The sequence below is a fragment of the Nerophis lumbriciformis genome, linkage group LG09, assembly GCF_033978685.3.
Source record: "Nerophis lumbriciformis linkage group LG09, RoL_Nlum_v2.1, whole genome shotgun sequence".
NCBI classification, from domain to species: domain Eukaryota; kingdom Metazoa; phylum Chordata; class Actinopteri; order Syngnathiformes; family Syngnathidae; genus Nerophis; species Nerophis lumbriciformis.
Window position 1 is genome coordinate 13,227,029 of NC_084556.2, and position 20,472 is coordinate 13,247,500.

The 20,472-nt window shown below is 38.5% G+C and overlaps 1 protein-coding gene and 1 long non-coding RNA gene across 5 annotated transcripts in view; one reads left to right on the forward strand and one right to left on the reverse strand.

Moving 5' to 3' along the window:
- LOC133607684 (uncharacterized) overlaps positions 1 to 1,847 on the reverse strand; it is a 45,810-nt gene extending 43,963 nt beyond the window's left edge. The window contains exon 1 of the long non-coding RNA XR_009815435.1: positions 1,705 to 1,847. This is a non-coding gene — a long non-coding RNA (uncharacterized lncRNA). The remainder of the gene's footprint in view (positions 1 to 1,704) is intronic.
- Positions 1 to 20,472, forward strand: part of aff4 (AF4/FMR2 family, member 4) — a 77,296-nt gene that overhangs the window by 42,259 nt on the left and 14,565 nt on the right. For all 4 annotated transcript variants that reach the window (XM_061962544.2, XM_061962545.2, XM_061962543.1 and 1 more), the window contains 10 exons: positions 10,917 to 11,711; positions 12,607 to 12,645; positions 12,803 to 12,889; positions 13,111 to 13,129; positions 14,953 to 15,016; positions 15,100 to 15,192; positions 15,337 to 15,481; positions 19,014 to 19,764; positions 19,860 to 20,011; positions 20,086 to 20,171. In XM_061962544.2, the coding sequence (XP_061818528.1) occupies positions 10,917 to 11,711; positions 12,607 to 12,645; positions 12,803 to 12,889; positions 13,111 to 13,129; positions 14,953 to 15,016; positions 15,100 to 15,192; positions 15,337 to 15,481; positions 19,014 to 19,764; positions 19,860 to 20,011; positions 20,086 to 20,171 (2,231 nt within the window). The remainder of the gene's footprint in view (positions 1 to 10,916; positions 11,712 to 12,606; positions 12,646 to 12,802; positions 12,890 to 13,110; positions 13,130 to 14,952; positions 15,017 to 15,099; positions 15,193 to 15,336; positions 15,482 to 19,013; positions 19,765 to 19,859; positions 20,012 to 20,085; positions 20,172 to 20,472) is intronic.

The window sequence follows — 20,472 nt, forward strand, 5'->3', positions numbered from 1 at the left end:
TAGTTTTTCAGATTTTCAATTTGAGATTTTTTCTTAGACTGTAAGCTGTAATCATCAAAATTCTTTAAAAAGAAGGCTTGACATATCTTGAGTTGCATGTTATGAGCCTGTGTTATATGTTAGTTTCACCTTGTAAATCTAACTGCTAGAATAAACAAACCTTTGCCAAATATTCAATTTTTTTTAGTTTCACCTGTATGATAATGCCTCTCTTGCATGTGGCGTCACATCCGTGTTGCAGACTTGGCACTGGCTCAAGCACTTGGCAGGCAAACATGCATATTCGTAGCAGGCCGTCTCTAGGCAATGGATTCCCAGGTACTAGGAATTGGTGACTATTGGTCCAAATGTAAAAAGGTACCTGTCCCTAGTGGTACCTAGGTTTTAGTCTGTATTACAATTCGGAAGACCGAATTGTATGGAACCATAGTAATTTGTTCATAAAAATACTTCATATCTAAATCATCTGTGAAAGACAGTCAACATATAAACACAAAACACATTTTTATAGAAAATAGTTGTAGTTTCACTTGCTGAAAACAATGCAAAATATGTACAAATGACGAACACAGTGAATAGATAAATATCTATTCTACATAGTTTCTTTGGTGCAACAGCCAGTATGATAACGGAGACAACACTGAAGTACTATTGTAACTCAATTTAACATTGTTTTTGAAAATTTGACCTGAGCTGAGCAAAAAACAATCAAGATGAATAAAGATATATCATGTGACTGTATTTAAGGATTGTATGAATGACATATATCATGTGATTGTATTTAAGGATTGTATGAATGACATATATCATTTGATTGTATTTAAAGATTGTATGAATGACATATGTCATGTAATAGTATTTAAGGATTTTCGGGATCTTTCTGTGTGGAGTTTGCATGTTCTCCCCGTGACTACGTGGGTTCCCTCCGGGTACTCCGGCCTCCTCCCACCACCAAATACATGCACCTGGGGATAGGCTGATTGGCAACACTAAATTGTCCCTAGTGTGTGAATGTGATTGTGAATGTTGTCTGTCTATCTGTGTTGGCCCTGTGATGAGGTGGCGACTTGTCCAGGGTGTACACCGCCTTCCGCCAGAATGCAGCTGAGATAGGCTCCAGCACCTCCGCGACCCCGAACGGGACAAGCGGTAGAAAATGGATGGATGGATGAATGACGCTTAAAATTTAACTGGTCCAATGTAATTGCATTATAGAATTAAAACCACCACAAAAGAGCATCAAAGACATCAAAATGCAGGACACTAGCAAAAATTTGACATTTTTTGCTGAAAAGCAAAAAAATACATTTGGTTCTGGAGTCTGTAAGTAACATCGCAGGAGGTAAAGGAAAATGCAGGTCATGGTTGGTACAACAATACTTTTCATATTAGGTTAGGCTATGGGCTGCATAAAATAACATAAAAAAACATACCAAATTGTGTTCTTACTCAATACAAAAGAGGAATTGGTGCCCTTGACACCTAAAGTCCAGTTTTGAAAAGTGTGACTGCTCCAGTCCGTGCTAAAGCCCAGTACACCTCACACACTCACCACTTACTGACTCCAAGAAGCACTATTTTCACTTTGTACATATACATTGTAACATACCTTGCACCTGCGTTGCGTAATATGACATAAGTAACATTGTATAGCTATGTGAGCTACAGTGATAACATTGCAGTCATATTTTAACAACAACATACCCGGTTAGCCTGCTACTCAACAACATGATCCAACTTACAGCTGCCACACCTGTAGCTGACTGACGGCTAAAAACTTTATTTTAAGCTGTCTAGCTGTGACTTTTTCTTTCCAAAACTGTCTGGTTTGATAAGGCGGTAGCTAGGGGCGGGTCAGAGGTAGTTTGATGTCCATGAAGAAGAAGGGTTTTCTTTCATGGCGTCATCATTTGAGCGCCTCTTTCTCTCAAAGCGTACCAAACAAGTTTTGAAGATGATAGATGTTTCTTAATGTTTTGTGCTCAACAGGCTAAATGGAATCATTGAAGGGCTGCAGCTATCAATTATTTTAGTCATATCGATTAGTTTGTTCGGTTAATGGAGTACCGGTAATCAGATAAAACACACTTCATACCCTTGATAAGTAGTTTAGGGAAAATATTTTGAATAAACAATTATTGATCTGCTTACCAAAACCTCCATTTTTTTCCAATAAATACACATAGTCAACATTGAAATTGCACGTTTAACATGTGTGCATTAATATTAGGAAACAATCTCCCAGCTGTTATCCGCCATATAGATAACAGCACCCACACACCACCGTTCTCATGTGCACTCTATTGCAGTGACCATGCGGGAACGATGTCTATATATAGCTGGGTTGCGATCACCTGACCTCGAGGCACATCCGGGCATTTCCGGGTTTCAGGCGATGGTCTAGAGCCCCATTAGGCTACTGTTTATTTCCTTGAATCAGTGCAGATTTGGGCATATTTTGAAAGGTTTAGAGACAAATATTTAAAACAATTAATAATCACAAAGAGGTTACTTACTGCTCGCTACAACCTAACTTCATTTGACACTTACAATATTTAGAGAACAAAAGATTGAAAGCACATCATCTCTGGAGAACTCTACAAATTAAGCATTAATCTGTAAAAGACAAAGTTGGACTCATTCGCGCATCACTAAGTACCGTATTTGATTGACAGAACTGCTGTGCTCATGACGCTAATGACAAAAAGGATACGTTTGTTTGCAGTTGATTTCCTGCTACAAATGTTAGTAATTAATCTACAAATCATGTCTGCAGTTGCTTTCATGGTGTGAAGTTCATATTTTGTCTCATTATTTAGCTGTTTATGTCCTTGTTTTTCAGCATGAATCTTTGGTAGCGATATCAAGGTTCAGTATATGCTGTTGAGCCTACGAGAGATTTATTCATCTCATTTATTAATACAATTAAGTATATTTTCTTGATGCCAACAAATAGCACCAATGACGCTACAATGTGGTCATTCGGTCGAATAAAGCACTTTGCTTTCTTGCACAGTTTGTTATGAAAATCAAGAAAGAAAATACGGTGGCTTGGACTAACAATTAAAATATTCATTGCTCGGACTTAACACCGTTGATTTGCACAACCAGGTATTTGTAGTTATATTTAGGAATAGCAACCACAAAAGAATACAAACTAATGCGATCTCTTGTCTTTTCTTTATGTTTAGTTTTGCTCTCAAACACTACTAATATAGTGATTGCATCACAGAAAGCTTCTCAAACCAATCAAATGTTCAAACATTTTACAAAGTGATCGCTGCAGACACAAGTGGTCCGATTTTATTCCACATGATAATGAAAGTGCTTATTTTTAAGAGCCATTTCCTTCCACGCATGTAGTTTTTTTCCTGACTCCTTCATGAACCACTTCTTTTGGGACTATGAAAGCTCTGTCCTATCTCTTTATTTGAACAGTTAGAGCACCCACGAACAGAACAGCAGTACGACATTTTCAAACTCAAACTCTACACTTACTCTCACTTGTTTTAATGCTACACTCAAGCTGCTTGACCATCGCGTGAATTAGGCCGTGAGAAGAAGAAAACCGGATACGATGTCATATGCAACCGAGCCATTCAAAGTTTCCGGAACGCCATAAAATTCAGATTTTATCAAGTTTTATAGTAATGATTAAGAGAAGCAATAGAAATAATAATATTAATAATAATAACTTGAAGCTTTTTTTCAAATCAAATTAATCGAGGAATCTAATAAAACTAATTGAGCGTATTATGGGGCTTTCAAAATACAAACGCCCTGTAGAGTATGAACAGAGTGCACTTCCTCATGGCTACCTCCACATGTTGAGACACACAAAATGTAGATGTAGCCAGCTCCACCCTGGACTGCAAAGACATTAAAGAAGATTTGCTCTTCCCGCACTGATCTAATCTTTACCGCTAACCCGATTTGCACGCCGCTAAGTAGCTCTTTTCCCTGAGCTCCAGCTAGTCGTTCGGGCAACGGTGAGGAATGTGTGCTCGGTGATAGAAAAGGGGACTGGAGGTGAGTGACAGATGAGTGATTTTAAGCCGTCAGGAAAGTGAAAGCTAAAAATTTGGAGGAGGTTTTTAGGCTTGTGCTGTGACGTGCCGAAGACAAATCTGCTTGTGTTAAGCCAACTTGGGATTTTCTACAATCTGTATCTCTTGTCTCCTGCCTGTCTGTATCTTATGTAAGATTTGCTGCATGACTTTTTCTTCTGTCATGCTCCACTAAGTGGAAGTGTGGTGTGTGTGTGCGTGCATGCGTGCGTGTGTATAAAAAGGACACATGCGCACACCGCTGCATCTGTGGCCTCGTAACGAGTAACGAGGAGAAATAAGCACATTTGGCAAGTTGACATTTCAGAAGCATTTTTTTACACAACGATCCCATAAAATTACCTTAAAATACCATTAGAATGGAAAAACAAGTTGCCTGTACATTGAAGCTATTATCATATACATCTGATTTATAACACCAAAAGACTTACAAAGTTTAAAGGTAAATAAAAATATCAATATTATCAGTAACTGAAAATGTTATCAATCTCACAAAGATTCCCAAGCCATTTTCACAGATATTGAGCAAGCTAGTCACGTGATTCATGACATACTGGTATTTATTTATTTATTTGCACAATATAAACGGTACAAAAGGTAACATTGTTAAAAATACAAAGACAAGAAATGAGTAATGAGAAATACGTAATAAGAAATAAGAAATAAGTGCAGGTGAGAAAAGAAACCCAAAAAGGGCTTATGCAAGGTTCTCACCTAAAGCAGTAAATTAACAAACAAAATTAAACATATAAAGAATAAGACAACAAGTAGTCTACCACACATCCCTTCCTCATCAACAACAATGTAAATCATGCAGACTTTGTGAGAGCCAACAAGGAGTATTTTGTGAAAAATTATGATCCAGAACGTTATATTTTTGATTCTCAATATAAGGAGGGTGAGCTACAACTTAAGAAGTTGTGTGCTAAACAGATCCAGCTTTAGTGAGACACTACTGTATAGCATCATGTTTCAGTATTGCTTAGTGCTAAACAAGAAATACAAACTATGAATTTAATAAAACGATCGCTTACTGTACAATGTTTGCTTTTACTGCGATGAAGACTGATGGGATGTTAGATGAAGAATTAATTATAATCCACATGAAGGGTTAAAAGGAAAAGTTGCTGCCTGCAGACACTGTCTTTGGATATGTGTATTTGTCTCCATCTGCGGGTGTAAATTGAATGTCACTGATGAACAACTACTAGGTTTATTACTAAATCCTCTTATTATCCTGATAAGAAGCACGATTTATAATCTAGAACAACGTTGACGAGCCAAGACCCAACGATTATTCGGCCCACCCACAGTACAGCAGCAGATGGCTAGTTAGCTGTGTGTTATCAATGCGCCGCTAAAAGATAGTTTGTCTACATTACCGCTTATAATAACAACATTGCTAATATTTAGTTAATATTCAGGTCACGATATGTATATAGAGTATTGTTGGTGGGTTTTGGATGAGTATTTAGTAGGTTTTGTAGGCGGAATTGAGAGCCCCCACTGACTTAATGGTTAGTAGGCTTTTTGTTTATTTATTTACACTTACAATGCATAAAGTAAGAAAACATAAGTTCTTGTGTACATAGGGATTGTGAATGATAAACAGCACATCTCTTTCTAATTTTTGCATATTTCTAATATGACTGATTTGCTGATACGGTCAGAGTGCGTTCCCATTGTGGCGTCATCCAACCCCGAATCTACGGAAATTGCCGAAGACATTCGGAACGGAATATTCAAAATGGCCGTCTGAAATTGTGGCAATGTTTAGACGGTGTTTTTTACATACTTTGCGGATTGGAAATACGATTGGATATGGTTTAATGTATACAATGAACCACAATTAAGCATATAAAGTAAACTTGTTTTTATTCTACTGGTGCTTTAATGGTAGATCCAATATTTATTTGCCTCTGCCTTTCACAAAGCAACACAACATCCCTTAAGTATTTAAATGCAACTCTGTTGTTGGAAAGTAACAAATACTAGTTTTAACACAAAAGGGCAAGGATAAATGAATGTCAAGGATTAAACTTTACACATCTGTCTCTATCCAGACATTGCGGAGTCGGTCATCTTACACAGAGAAGCCATGTTATGGCGCGCAAACTACATCCAAATGCGAATAATTTCACCACTATGCAGTTTTCACAGAACAGTGCCAGAGTAAGGCGGAAAAGTGCCAGCTTTTCCAGGGCGCATGAAAGGGTTGACCTAAGTTGACAATGGCAATTGCTTTCAACTAGGCTCTCAAAAATAACAAGTTAACTCATGTGATTAATCACAAAAATGTTTTGCATTAGTCCTGCGGATTGTTCAAAACATTTATCTTTTAGCACACATGCTCCTTTACCTTAATAGCACATGGTTAACTGAAAGGTGGCATGGGCTGTCAGTGATCAGGTCAATGCATACATTAGTGCGCTAAGTGAGGAGACTCCACCTGGTGGCAAATTTCACTTCAAAATAAACCCCTGGTGGTATGGTAGACAAAACTGTTTTGTTTGAGTAAATAAATTAGTTACTCGAGTAAAACATAAAAAAAAAAATCCTTGTATGATATTCTGACAAAATTTAATTTGTGTCAAAATATTGGGGTCTTTTTTTAGGTTAATTAACATCATGTAAATTAAAATCATGAAAAAAGCAAGTAATTTACTGGGAATTATCACGATTAATCCAAATTCAAAACTGTCAATCGGGTTGAAATAAATTATCATTTGACAGTATTACTTGGAACACAACAGTGAGCTTCAGGTCATTCAAAAACGTTAATCCATCAAAATGTGTTTATATAGCCCTCAATCACAAGTGTTTGTAAGGGCTTTACAAACTCACGACAACATCCTCTGATCTGAACCCACATCCGGGCAAGACCCCAACTGGGGGAAACAGAATAAACGTTAAGAAGAGTCCGCAGATTTACGGACTCCCCTTCCAGGGTGATTGGCTGTAATAAATGCCGAGTGGGTATTATTATGGAATTGTTATTTTTAGATAATATGGGAGTCCAGTCCATTAGAAAGCCAACAGATAGTCATGGGGGATCATCGACATTGACATTGGAAGAGTGAATTGATATCTTTAAAATGTTGCATCGACAACAACAATGCTATGATAACGCCAGCTGCAAACAACAAGCTATCTGGGGCAAATTAAAAGAAAGTGAGGAACTTTCAAGCATTATATGATCACCCTCTCCAAGAAGATATACAGTAATAGAAGCCATCGTAACTCAGCGGCTTCAATCAACTCCTTCTCGAAGAGAACCACATTACATTATGATTATGCAACGTAAACATCAAACTGAAAATGTTATTATCGATTATATTTGTAACTGAGCATCTTTTAAGATCACCACTGAAGACGTACTCAGGATGTACTGTTGTTTACATCCCTGCACAGAGCAGTGTCGTCAAGTGCGCCCAAAAAAAACAAGCGCACACTTCCAACCTTCACTATAAAATTGATCTGTGTTACATCATGTCTGACTGCGTAAACAAACTAAGAGTCCCAGGAAAATTGCACTTTTGAGACTTTTATGAAACTTTGAACTGTCCAACGTTGTTTATGGTGAAAATAAAAAGTGAAGTATTTGGAATTTGTCACAGATTTGAGACATTTTCAAAATTAAGTATAAATTGAATTGAAACAAATTGTGATTAATTGATTTAGAACCTTTATGAATCAATATCAAATCTGTTTCGGGAAATTGGCCACGATACCGAGCCCTAGTTAAACTTTACACCCATGTCCCGATTATGCAGAATTTCCTTACATACTTTTGTGTTCCGTTTTTTGTTACGGCTCTAACAATACAACTGTAGCTCTGCCACTATCCCACCAAAGGCGCAAATATTGCGTGATCAACCTGGCAATTTACATTTTTTCCATGTTCCTGTTTTGTAGCAGCAACACTGACATACACGAAACATAGGCAGGACAATGCCTATGTGTAAGGGTAAAAAGGTGGAAGAGCAGGGGGTACCATTCTAAAAATGGTAGGGAACCCTCTCATGCCCCGAAAAACAGATTTTGTAATTTAATAAACTTTTTTTTCTTAAGCTGCTGCACTTCTTGATGTTTTCTGCCACCTCCCCATAATTGCCTTCAGTTGTGTTGTCAGCGTGCAATTGCAGCATGTTATTTTGTCGCAGGAAGTTGGTGTGTTGTAGTCTGTAGCGTAAAAGTTCCTTCCTGACGAGGTGGGACGTTTTTATGTAAATACCAAATGACTTAAAACCACAGAAAATAGCCACCTGGTGGTTTGTGAAGCATCATCCGCTTTCAGTTATACCTCTAAATTCAAATTACTCACATTGCACGTGTTAAGCAGGCCTTGTTGGCAAGGGAGGTCGTGGATGTCGATCTTATGACCGAGCAAACAAGCGATTTCCTGCTTCAGAAAGCGGCTTGTGCTTCCTCCTGTGTAAATCTGTCTAACAAAATAGCGGTCTGAGGCTGAACATGAAACTGGATATTCGGCGCCCCCCCTTTTAAACATGCTCGCCGGTAGCAGATTGGCGGGAGCCATGGGCCTCAGTGAGAGCTTTTCATCTGGCTTTGATCAATACATTCATTGATGAGTTGGACTGGCTGCTCTTGGACTTTTATTACACCTCATTTCCCAAGAGGCTGGCTATGGTGTGGGTTTGTGATGCTCACTGCATGGTAATCAACATTTTAAGTCTCTATTGACAGTTTTTTTTTATTGGCAAAAGCAGGCTTTAGCTGGGACTTTCTAATACCTGGTCAAGCAAGCATGCTGTGGTGGTCATCATTGCAACATTTTAACGTTTTAAGATCCATAACTAGATGTAACAAAAACAAGCATACAGACAACCTTAGCTTACCATGCTGAGTTCACAGTCTCCACTTTGCCGCAGTGCTCCGTTTATTCATCCTCGCCACAATGTTGAAAGATTTGCGGTTATACACACAAAAAATGAGCAAACATCTAAACTGTAGCTTACAACGATAAGGTAGACACAATTGCAGCTATCGATTATTTCCTTAATCAAGTCCGCATCGTAGCTGAGATAGGCTGCTGATATTACTCTCTTTTTAAAAAGAGAGTAATATTTTATCTGAGTCTTTAAATTAGTTTGCCCGTTGATGATTTGTTTGGTTTTACATTGTGTAGTTATATTTATACGGTAATTATTATTCTGTGACTGTAAATTGTTTGCTTTTTTTCTTATTGATGCTTTTATTTTTTTCTGTATTGTGTAGTTATAATTATATGCTTTTACTTGTAATTGTATTGAATTGTGGACCCCAGGAAGACCAGTGGGTTGTTGAGGCAACCAGCTAATGGGGATCCTTAATAAAAATCTAATCAAATCCAGCACCCCCCGCGACCCCAAAAGGGACAAGCGGTAGAAAATGGATGAATGGAAGTAATCTAATGATTAGTTTGTTCAATTCATCGAGTAATTGTATAAAACACACTTTATAGCCTTGAGTATTTTAAGGTACGGTAAATGGTTGAAAAAAACATTATTTTTCTTCTGTCCATAAACTTCATTCTTTTTTCCAATAAATGCATATCATCTACATTAAATGTGAGTGTTAAAGTTAAAGTACCAATGATTGTCACACACACACACTAGGGGTGGCGAAATTATTCTCTGCATTTGACCCATCACCCTTGATCACCCCCTGGGAGGTGAGGGGAGCAGTGGGCAGCAGCGGTGGCCGCGCCCGGGTATAATTTTTGGTGATTTAACGCCCAATTCCAACCCTTAATGCTTAATGCCTAGGAAGGTAATGGGTCCCATTTTTATAGTCTTTGGTATGAACTCACAACCTACCGATCTCAGGGCGGACCCTCTAACCACTGAAAGGGTAAATGTGAGTGTGAATGTAGAAAATGGATGGATGAAATTTCGCTTTTAATAATAGTGTATTATTTAAAGAAATATTAAAACTCTCCGCTGTTTGCCGCCACTTAGATTACAGAACCCTCCCACTATTATTTGCCTTTTTTTAGAGCCACGAGTCAAATTATACTTTCGATTAATCGCTTCCCCCTTATTACTATACTCCTCAGTGTTTTTTGCAACGTTGCTTATGTTTTGTTTATTAGTCGTCAATGCAAGAGTTGAGAATTCACCGCTAGAAATAACAAAAATAAACACGTATGCTAAAGATTGCTCTGCCTGCATGTGCGTTATTACACTCTGTAGTCTCCACTTTTCTGCAGGGATTTTCTCTTGGATAAAACTTGTCTCTTGGGCTGTGAATCTTTGGACACCATTCGATTTGATTCTTGGGGGTAACGATTAGATTCAAAATTGATTATCGATTCAAAACTATTCCTGATTCAAAATCTATAATTTTATCGGATGCCAGTTCTATGATTAACTACATTCCTCCATAAAATGGATAAACAGCTCTGATCAATTTCTATATTACTTAAAAGAAAACTGGTTCTGTTTGATAAAATTCTTTCCAAACATTTAATAAAGTCAAATACAAATAAAGCAACAAGAGAAGTATTCTACACTTTTTTTTTTTTTTTTTTTTAAGTAATTTTGTACAGCAGACATGGGTATCTACATTAACAATATGATTTGCCTGAGTAGCTAAACATGACAGATTTTTTTTTAAAATAGATTTTTGATGTTTTTAATCGATTAAGAATCGTTACAAAAAAGAATCGCGATTAGTCTGAAAATGTTTGTTTTTTTGACACCCCTACTTATCACCGTTAAGTTCAAAGTAAACCAAGGAGACACTCATTTTCATTCATTGTTGTTGTTTGTTAGTATGTTTACAGGTGTTTTTGCAATTTTCTCATTGTTGTTTTTTTCCTACACGACACTCCTGCCCTGACTCCAGTCCAGCAAAGAAGATAAACTGTCGAGCCGTATTCAGAGCATGCTGGGCAATTACGACGACATGAAAGATCCAATTGGCGAGACCCTTCCGAAGCTTAGCGCCAAACCTACGAACAGCTCGTCTTCCTCCGAGGAGAAATTGGCCCTGCCCTTGTTTGCCGGTGACCAGCGAGGAAGCGGAAGCAGCCAGAGCAGTAAGTGGACTCCTGTCGGCCCCGCCTCAGCGGCCTCCTCATCCCAGTCTCAGAAACGCTCCGGACTCCAGGGGGGGCACAGTAGCCAGAGGGGCAGCGGCGGCAGTAGCGGCAGCAGCAGCGGTAGCCAAAGACACGGCGGAGAGTTGCGGGAAAAGAAGTCGAGTAAGCACAGTGGATCAGATCACTCAAAGTCGCACACATCCAGTCCGGCCAAGGGCTCGCTGAGCTCTTCCGGCGGCAACAGCCACTCGCGGAGCTCCTTGGCCGCCGAGCAGCATCACAGCAAGGAGCGCTACAGGTCCAAGTCGCCGCGAGACCGGGAGGCCAACTGGGACTCGCCTTCACGACTTCACACTTCCTTCCCTAGCGGACAGCACTCAAGTCAGGCATTCCCCCCGTCGCTCATGTCCAAACCGGGCTCCATGCTGCAGAAACCCACGGCCTATGTGAGGCCTATGGACGGCCAAGAGACGGCAGAAGCCAAGAGCTCACAAGCAGAAAGCTACAGCGGACAGTCGCACAGCAGCACTATGGGGGAGATGAAGTCTAATGGAAAAGCCTCGCTGACCAAACTCAAGATCCCCTCGCAGCCTGTAGAGGTAGGACTATTTATTTTGTTGTTTAGAACGTGAATATATATTCACAACAATCTGATCACAATTTGAACTGACCGAAAGGGCTCATAAAATGTCTACACATAGTGTTTTTTCAAATGTAATTTTCAGCAGTAATTCTTTCAGTACTTCTAGTAGAAGCTCTTTTCCTCACATTCACCTTTGAAAATGCTTGATTGGCAATTAAGGGTAACTGTACTACTTCTTGCTCTGACATGTTTTTGACAGACAGGTGTAACATTAGATTGAGATTTTCTTTTTACGTTTGGACTTGGGCTGCGAAACATTTTATAGAAATTACGAGGAATATATCGAAAAACTTACCAGATTTTGTTGTTACTGTTGTTACAAACCTGCAAGTTAACTATGAGTTAAAAAGTGTTGAAAATACATCTTGCACATAATTAAGATAAAAACAACAATGCAAATGTTGTTGCACTGTGCATCTCTCAGTCCAATGCTGTTCTAATTTCACAACTAATCAATTTATTATACCATCATAAAACAATGGCAATGCTTTAAATAACAATTTAGCAGTATTAGCTGTCATACACGCTTACGGAGAAATTATCTTTAATATTATAAAACTACATTTTAGTAAGAAAAAAAAACTCATCTTTTGAGGACACCTGACACACTTAATGGGGATGGGGTTTATTAACAAGAGCTGCATATATGTAGCTTGCAAAAGCCAAAGAAAAAGCATAGTACATATCTTATGTATATGTAAATGATGAGTAAATTAGCATATATTTTAAACCTATTATCTTTGAATATTTCCTTAATTTCCTAGCTAAATCCGGACTTGGAAATCCGTTTTTAGACATTTCTGAACATTGGACATTGAAAGCTATTCTAAAATCTAAGCATCTCTTTTTAGGGATCTGGAGACGCCAACTGCGTGGACGAGATTCTGAAGGTGTGTAATTTAAAGTTATTTTTGGTGAAGTATTCGGAGAATCTCGTGTCAGTCAAAAAGTATTTCACAATGCGTGCACCTTATGTCTTATGGCTCATTTTCACAATTTTCCCCTGTCTCTTTTGTGTGTGTGTGGGCGGTGTTTTCTTTCTCTCAGGAAATGACTCAGACCTGGCCCCCTCCATTGACAGCTATCCACACCCCCTGCAAGACAGAGCCCTCCAAGTTTCCGTTCCCCACTAAGGTCAGCATTGCCCAGCAGCTGCCTTTTTTTCAACGTGTCTTGATGAACTTTTATATCACCCATGCTTTTGGTTCAGACTTACACCTCCTTCTTGAACCAGCACATGAATAATACGACTTATGTTGCCGCTATTCTGTGAAACTTACAATAGCTGACGGAATAATTGCAAATTATTAAAGGGCTAATACTGAATGTTTTACTTTTTTTTCTCCCCTCGACAGGATTCTCACTCCTTCCCAAGTGAGTAGGATACACAATTCACACTGTATGCAGCACAAATACATGCATTAAAGCAGGGTTTCCGCAAACTGTAATTGCGTCAGCATATAATATAAATAAATATTGTTGCGCTATATAGACGATATACAATATGAAATATACACATTTGGCAGACGATAGTGCTTTTAAAACTATTGTTATAACGTGATAATGCATGTTGATGGCACATTCTAGCCGTGTCCAGTAACTTGACAGCCACAAGCAAACACACGCGACCTCAATGCACTGTAGCATTCTAGCTAGCGAATAATATCATTCAACTGTGCATAGCCACTTCTAAATCAGCAATTTCATCGCCTCCATGGCACTAAAAACAACAGTTTCTTACAAGTACCATCACTGGAAGACGAGGACTAGCAAAACATGCTACATTACACACTTTAGGAGGATATGCTAACTGCTAAGCTAGAACTCTTGAACATAAACAAAGGTGGGAGGATCAGTATAAATATTGACAGTAACGAGACCAGTACCAGTATCAGTAAATGGCTGGTAAGATCGATATTTTTTTATTTTCCAAAAAAATATTTTGTCGTTTTTGTTATTGTGTATTAACTCAGTAATTATAAGTCTGTGGACACAGGGAGATCTAAGGACAAAAAACAAATGATTTAAATCAGAGTATAGTTGGAAATAATTTAAATATTGTATTGATATTGATACACCGCCATCCTGTGTTTTAGTCGGATTATCATTGTGATCAAGAATGTTACCATTTAATGATCTTAACAATTTGTATGCACGTACAACACTTAAGACCTTTAGCATATCCGTATGTGGAATAAAATTATGGAATGTATTAAGCAAGGAAATCAAACAAAGCACCAATATGATTCTGTTTAAGAGACTGTTCAAACTACAAGTGTTCACAAAGTACAAAGAACAATTATGATGAATATCTTGAACCTTTTTTTAAATTAGATAATAATGATTATTTAGGTATTTAATATTTCTTTACTTACTTATGATATATATTTATTCATACTTTATTTATTCAATGTTCTCTTACAAACAGAGAACAAAGAAATGAGATAAAACTGCTATGACATGAGAAGGGGTAGGATTAAATAAGCTCTGCTTATTCCTACTCTTTTTCGGACGTGCTGTAATGAAACAACTGGAAATATGTGATGCATTACATTGTATTGTACGCAAGTTGGAAATAAACTGAACTGAATTTGAAGTGTCAGTATTGGTATGACCAATACTGCCCTTGTAACTAGTTGGTATTGGATCTATACTCATATATGTTGTATTGCCCAAAACTAATAATGTAAAGTTTCCAAACAGAATAAAGAATAATTATTACATTTTCACAGAAGTGTAGATAGTGTAGTCTAGATGTTACAATGACAAAGAACCAACTTAACAGTAAAATTGTCAAGTAGAAGAATAATAGTTTGACAAACTAATACAACCAAAAATGACGGAAGCTGTAATATAAAATAATAGATTTTAATTAGAATTTGTGTGGCAAACATGAATCAAAAAGCCTTTTTCCAATAATTTTTGAGCAAGAAAATAGTTGAACAGCAAAATTGTAATACATAAAAATGGAATAAATATATAGGTTAAAATAAAAAAAGGAAAAAACAACATTATAGTACAGTAATACAGCAAAGTTAGACCACAATTTATTCTGTTATCTTCAATCTGGTCGACTTTGAAGCTGAAGCCTTGCGTGATTAGCAGAAGCCTGTATACTCCATGTACATTTTTGAGGCAAACTTCAAATTGACAACTGTATCCATTACACTCTCCTTACATATGTCTGTGCTTTACAGAGCGGGGCAGTTCTTCCAAGAGCTCAAGCAGCCACCAGTCCAAGCCTTGTGATAACCAGCCAACGTACGCAATATATTTTTTTAAACTGATAATAGTGCGACCTAACCTACGATGTCTTATTAAACCACACTGTCTCTTTATCACAGAACGCTGGCAGAGGACCTCAAGCTCAGCAGCAGCGAGGACAGTGATGGAGAGCAGGACTCTGCCAAAAACATCTCAAGAAACAAATCAGAAAGGTTAGCGCTTGGGGAAGTCACTCAAACCTATGAAATAAACATCAAATCAGCATTTTTGTGATGTATCACATATAGAAACTTTGCCCCGTGTGTCACATGCCTCATATGCGATGCATTAATGTAGTTAATTTTTCTCTGTGGCAGCAATAACAGCGAAGGACCGGAGCAGTCCAAGGATGACTCCAGCAGCCACAGTGGCTCCGAGAGCAGCTCGGGTTCTGAGAGCGAGAGTGAGAGCAGCACGACGGACAGCGAGGCCAACGAGCCTCCACGACCTGCTTCTCCGGAGGTAACGTAACTTACCCTTTGGTCCAGTAAAACCTTAAATTGGACTGCTTGCATTGTCCCAGTATCACTTCTGATCTGTTTAATATTTGGAAGACATTCTTTATCACGCCGATGTAAAGAGATGTTTACACACTCTGCTTTTACTTTGATGACAAATAGGAAATAAGTCCGCTTGCCACACGTAGCATCTTTCCATTTTGCACGTTGAAGCGAAAGCACGTTATTATGCTCGATCCACTTGACGTCCATTGCACCGGTCGCCCAGGGGGGGTCCCCACATCTGCGGTCCGCTCCAAGGTTTCTCATTGTCATCCCATTGGGTTGAGTTTTTTTCTTGCCCTGATGTGGGATCTGAGTCGAGGATGTCGTTGTGGCTTGTGCAGCCCTTTGAGACACTGGTGATTTAGGGCTATATAAGTAAACTTTGATTGATTGATTGATGAAGCAGGATTAGCTAGAGGAGAAAGCCAAAGATAAAGAAAACACAGACATAGTCATCAATACTTTGATGCTCAGCTAGGATGTGTCTGGATGCAGGATGGCGGTCCATACGTAGGAATAATTGTTGTCACATAAAATCAAAGAAAAAGCAAAGAACATAACCTCAAACACCTTAACTCGGGTGCCCAAACTTTCACAAAGCCTGTTTTTTAAAACCTTTTTGACCTCAGGTCCCAACTTTTCCACTACAAGGGGGCCTAGGGCTCACTAAAATATTAACACTGAATTGGTAATCTTACTCTTGAATTTAATCATATTCAATAATTATATCTAACCTACTTACAGTTTCCAAGCTTGTCAAAATGATGTTAAACACAAATATTATTATTTAGTTAACACATAAACCTTAAGCTTAGGTCAAGCTATACTTGCCATCCCTCCCGGATTTTCCGGGAGACTCCCGAAATTCAGCGCCTCTCCCGAAAACCTCCTGCGACAAATTTTCTCCCAAAAATCTCTCGATTTTCAGCCGGAGCTGGAGGCCACGCCCCCTCCAGCTCCATGCGGACCTGAGTGAGGACAGCCTTTTTTTTTATGACAGGAGGACAACAGGGTGACAAGAACTAAATCATCCAGACTAGAGATAAATTGTATTATTATGTTTATCTTACCTAAAAATAAATATATTTATTAATTACAAAAAAAACTAAGTACATTTTTACTATATTTTGCTAAAAACATCAAAATGAATTGTTTTTATTTGTATTTTTTCTGAAACCTTATTACATCCAGCCATAGAATTATACATTAAAATAAACATATATGAAATAATTAATTTTAAATGATTATAATAATTCATTTAAAATGACCATATTTAATTATTATAATAATCGCTTGTTTATCAACAACTTTAGCATTTTATTCATTACATTTTTAAGCTCTCAGAAGCCAAGTTATGTTATATCCTTAAGATTTATTTATGCAAGTTTGAAGTATCAATTATCTAAACACAGTTTTGTTTGCATATTTTCAGGATGTATATATATATATATATATATATATATATATATATATATATATATATATATATATATATATATTTCATACATATACATAAATATGTATATGTATGAAATACTTGACTTGGTGAATTCTAGCTGTCAATATACCTCCCCTCTTAACCACGACCCCGCCCACAACCACGCCCCAGTCCCCCTCCACCTCCCGAAATCGGAGGTCTCAAGTATGGGTCAAGCTGATTAGAAAGATAAGTACTAACCAAATATACTGCATAAGGAGGGGCTCTTAAATAACTGACATTTTTCTACATAAAATTATAATGTGCAAAAATGAACAAACAAAATTAATAATGAATATGTCTCTTAATTGTCAATACAATTAAAAGTGCAAATGAAAATACAGCTTCACCACTGAGCTCCAGACTTCTTCTGTTTGACATTTCCATTACTGCCAGCAGCGGTGGAAAAGTGTAGTACAACTGAGTACCGCAGCAGCTTATATGGACCACAACTGAGAAACAGATATTCTTTGGCGGCCCTCTAGGGAGTGCTCACGGACCAACAATGGGCCCCGGCCCTATGGTTAAAAAACAGTGTTTTCGAATTTTTTGGGGGATTTTTAACAAAATAAAAAAGTATATTACACAATATAGCATAAATATATTTAAAGAGATCCAATAAAAAAGTGCGATGAACATTGTGAAATACTCACGATTCAGCATCAATCAAAACTTTATTTATATAGCACTTTATATACAAAGACAAGCTGCAGCATAAAGTGCTTTACACCAGTTTCAAATTGGAAAAAAGAAAGAAATTGCAAGCACACACAGCACCATTGATGATAACAAGACATGGCATGGCACTGAGGAATCAGGAAAACACCACCTCTGAGACGTCCACACCCCTCTGCAGCCCCAAGTGGGACAGGCAGTAGAAAATGGATTGATGGATAATAAAACATAAAATAGTTAGAAAAGTTCCCATTTGACTAAAAAGCTTTTTTTAATTCTTACTAAAAGCAATAGGTACAATTGAAAATAACTGAATAACAATTCAAAATCTAAGAAATATAAAATGATCAGTAAAAAGCCTGATTAAAAAGGTGGGCCTCTCACCTTTTTTATTATTATTATAATTTTTTTTATAAATATCAACCATCTTTACAGTCCTGAGGCTCTCCAGCAGGTTGTTCCAGCATGATTCCCCACTCAAATCCATATATTATTTTTGGTATATAAATTATGATAAACCCTTTTCAAAAGAGATTACAGGTTTCAAACGCTCTTCTTGGCTGCTGATGTATGACATACTGTACATGTATGACATTGGGCGGCGTGGAGCGGCCCTGCTGGCAACTTAGGGGTTCCAGGTCCGATTCCCGCTTCCGCCATCCTTGTCCTTGGGCAAGACAAGTTACCCACCTGCTCCCAGTGCCATCCACACTGGTTTAAATGTAACTTAAAAGCGGCATTTAACTATGTAAAGCGCTTTGAGTCACTAGAGAAAAAAAGCGATATAAATATAATTCACTTCATTTCACATTTGCAAAAGAGTCTCATTAAAAAGTATTTAATATTTCAAATCAAACAAGAATCATAATTAGTAAGAATTGTGAATGCCCAGCACACTTATAAAGGAGGGCTCTCAAATAAGTTGTTTTTATACAAGCCAGAAGAAACCCAATTATGATTAAGTGAAGTGAAGTGAATTATATTTATATAGCGCTTTTTCTCTAGTGACTCAAAGCGCTTTACATAGTGAAACCCAATATCTAAGTTACATTTAAACCAGTGTGGGTGGCACTGGGAGCAGGTGGGTAAAGTGTCTTGCCCAAGGACACAACGGCAGTAACTAGGATGGCGGATACGGGGATCGAACCTGCAACCCTCAAGTTGCTGGCACGGCCGCTCTACCAACCGAGCTATACCGCCCCTAAATACTGATAAGAAGTTATCAGATCTGGCCATATCAAGTAAAAGTTAATAGTGAAGCTGGTATGTACAATTCTGTCCATGTATGTAATAAAATAAAACTGAATTAAAGTGAGAATGTTTTTGCTTTTCTTTTTAGCCTGAACAACCAATGGCCAACAACAAGTGGCAACTGGACAACTGGTTCAAGAAGACTAAGCAGTTCTCTCCAGCGTCGCCATTGGACAACAACAACGTGCAAACCAAAAGCAAAAAAGAGGGCAGAGATAATAGCTCAGGTCGAGGCTACGGGAGCCAGGGCGGCGGATCCAAAGATTCCTCAGCGCCGGCACCATGCAGGGACCTTCGAGCGGCGCAAAAAGGAGGCGAGACTGGCCGCGGTCGGCAGAAATCTCCAGCCCAGAGTGAAAGCAGCTCGGGGAGCCGGAGGCCTGTGGGGAAGAAACAGCCTAAAAAGTCTGAAAAGCCCCCAGTGGTGGAGGAACCCAAGGGCGGGCTGAGGGTGGAAAGCGAGCCAGCTCCTGAGATCCCCCCTCACCGGCCAATAGCCGCCACCAAGGGTTCCCGCAAGCCCAGCATCAAAAAGGAGCCAAAATCCTCTCCGCGGCCCACCACAGCTACCACCGCCACCACCGTCAACAAGCGCAAGGCCAAAGCCAAGTTGTCTTGCGAGAAGTCTCGGGAGTTTGTCACAGACTCGACAACGTCAGACTCCGAAGAAAATGACAGCATCCCGTCCTCGTCTCAGACGCCCAAGTACACTGAGAGCATCCGGACGCCTGTGTGTGTGTTCTCTTTGGAGGACAAAGAGCTGCTGTCTCCTTTAAGTGACCCGGAAGAGCGCTCCACCACGAGGCAGCCTCCGCAGCAGGTTTTGATAGTCAAGATAGGTCAGTCCAAATTGAAACCTAAACACATAAAAACAAATCTCTATTATGTTTTCTAACTAAATTAAACCCTATCTTTCCAATCCTATCTCCCACAGATCTCAGCTTGCTATCCAGGATCCCTGGGCGGCCATACAAGGAGCCTGCTGAGATAAAAGTGGAGCGAGACGACTCCCAAGACAGGGACAGCAAGGAATTCACCAAGCAGAGCTCTGAAAAGAGCTCAAGCAAGACCAAGAGGAAGCACAAGGTTTGTACTAAGAGTAGTGTGCTGTTTCAGATACAGCTTGTATTGTCCCACTAATATTTGTGTCGTCTCGTTAGAATGACGAGGAAGGCACCAAGCCAGACAGCAAGCGATGCAAGGTGGAGGACAAATCTCAATCGCATCATAAAAGCAGCAGTAAAGAGTAAGTATAGTTAGATTATTTTGGATATCCTCCTAAGAACCAGCATCCTCTGTATTGAACATTTGATGTTGGTCCATATCGTCTGTTAGTTGCACATTCTGGAAAAAATAGCAAAACAGGAAAAGCAAATGTATTATTATTTTTATTAGATGCTAATTATTATTTCATTTTATTTTATTTTTTTCATTTTTCATTTATTCATTTATTTCAGGCAATGACATAAAAAAAGTACAAAGTTGACAATACATAATAATATAAATTAATATAGTGCAAAAGGTAATGTTATTATATTTATAATCAT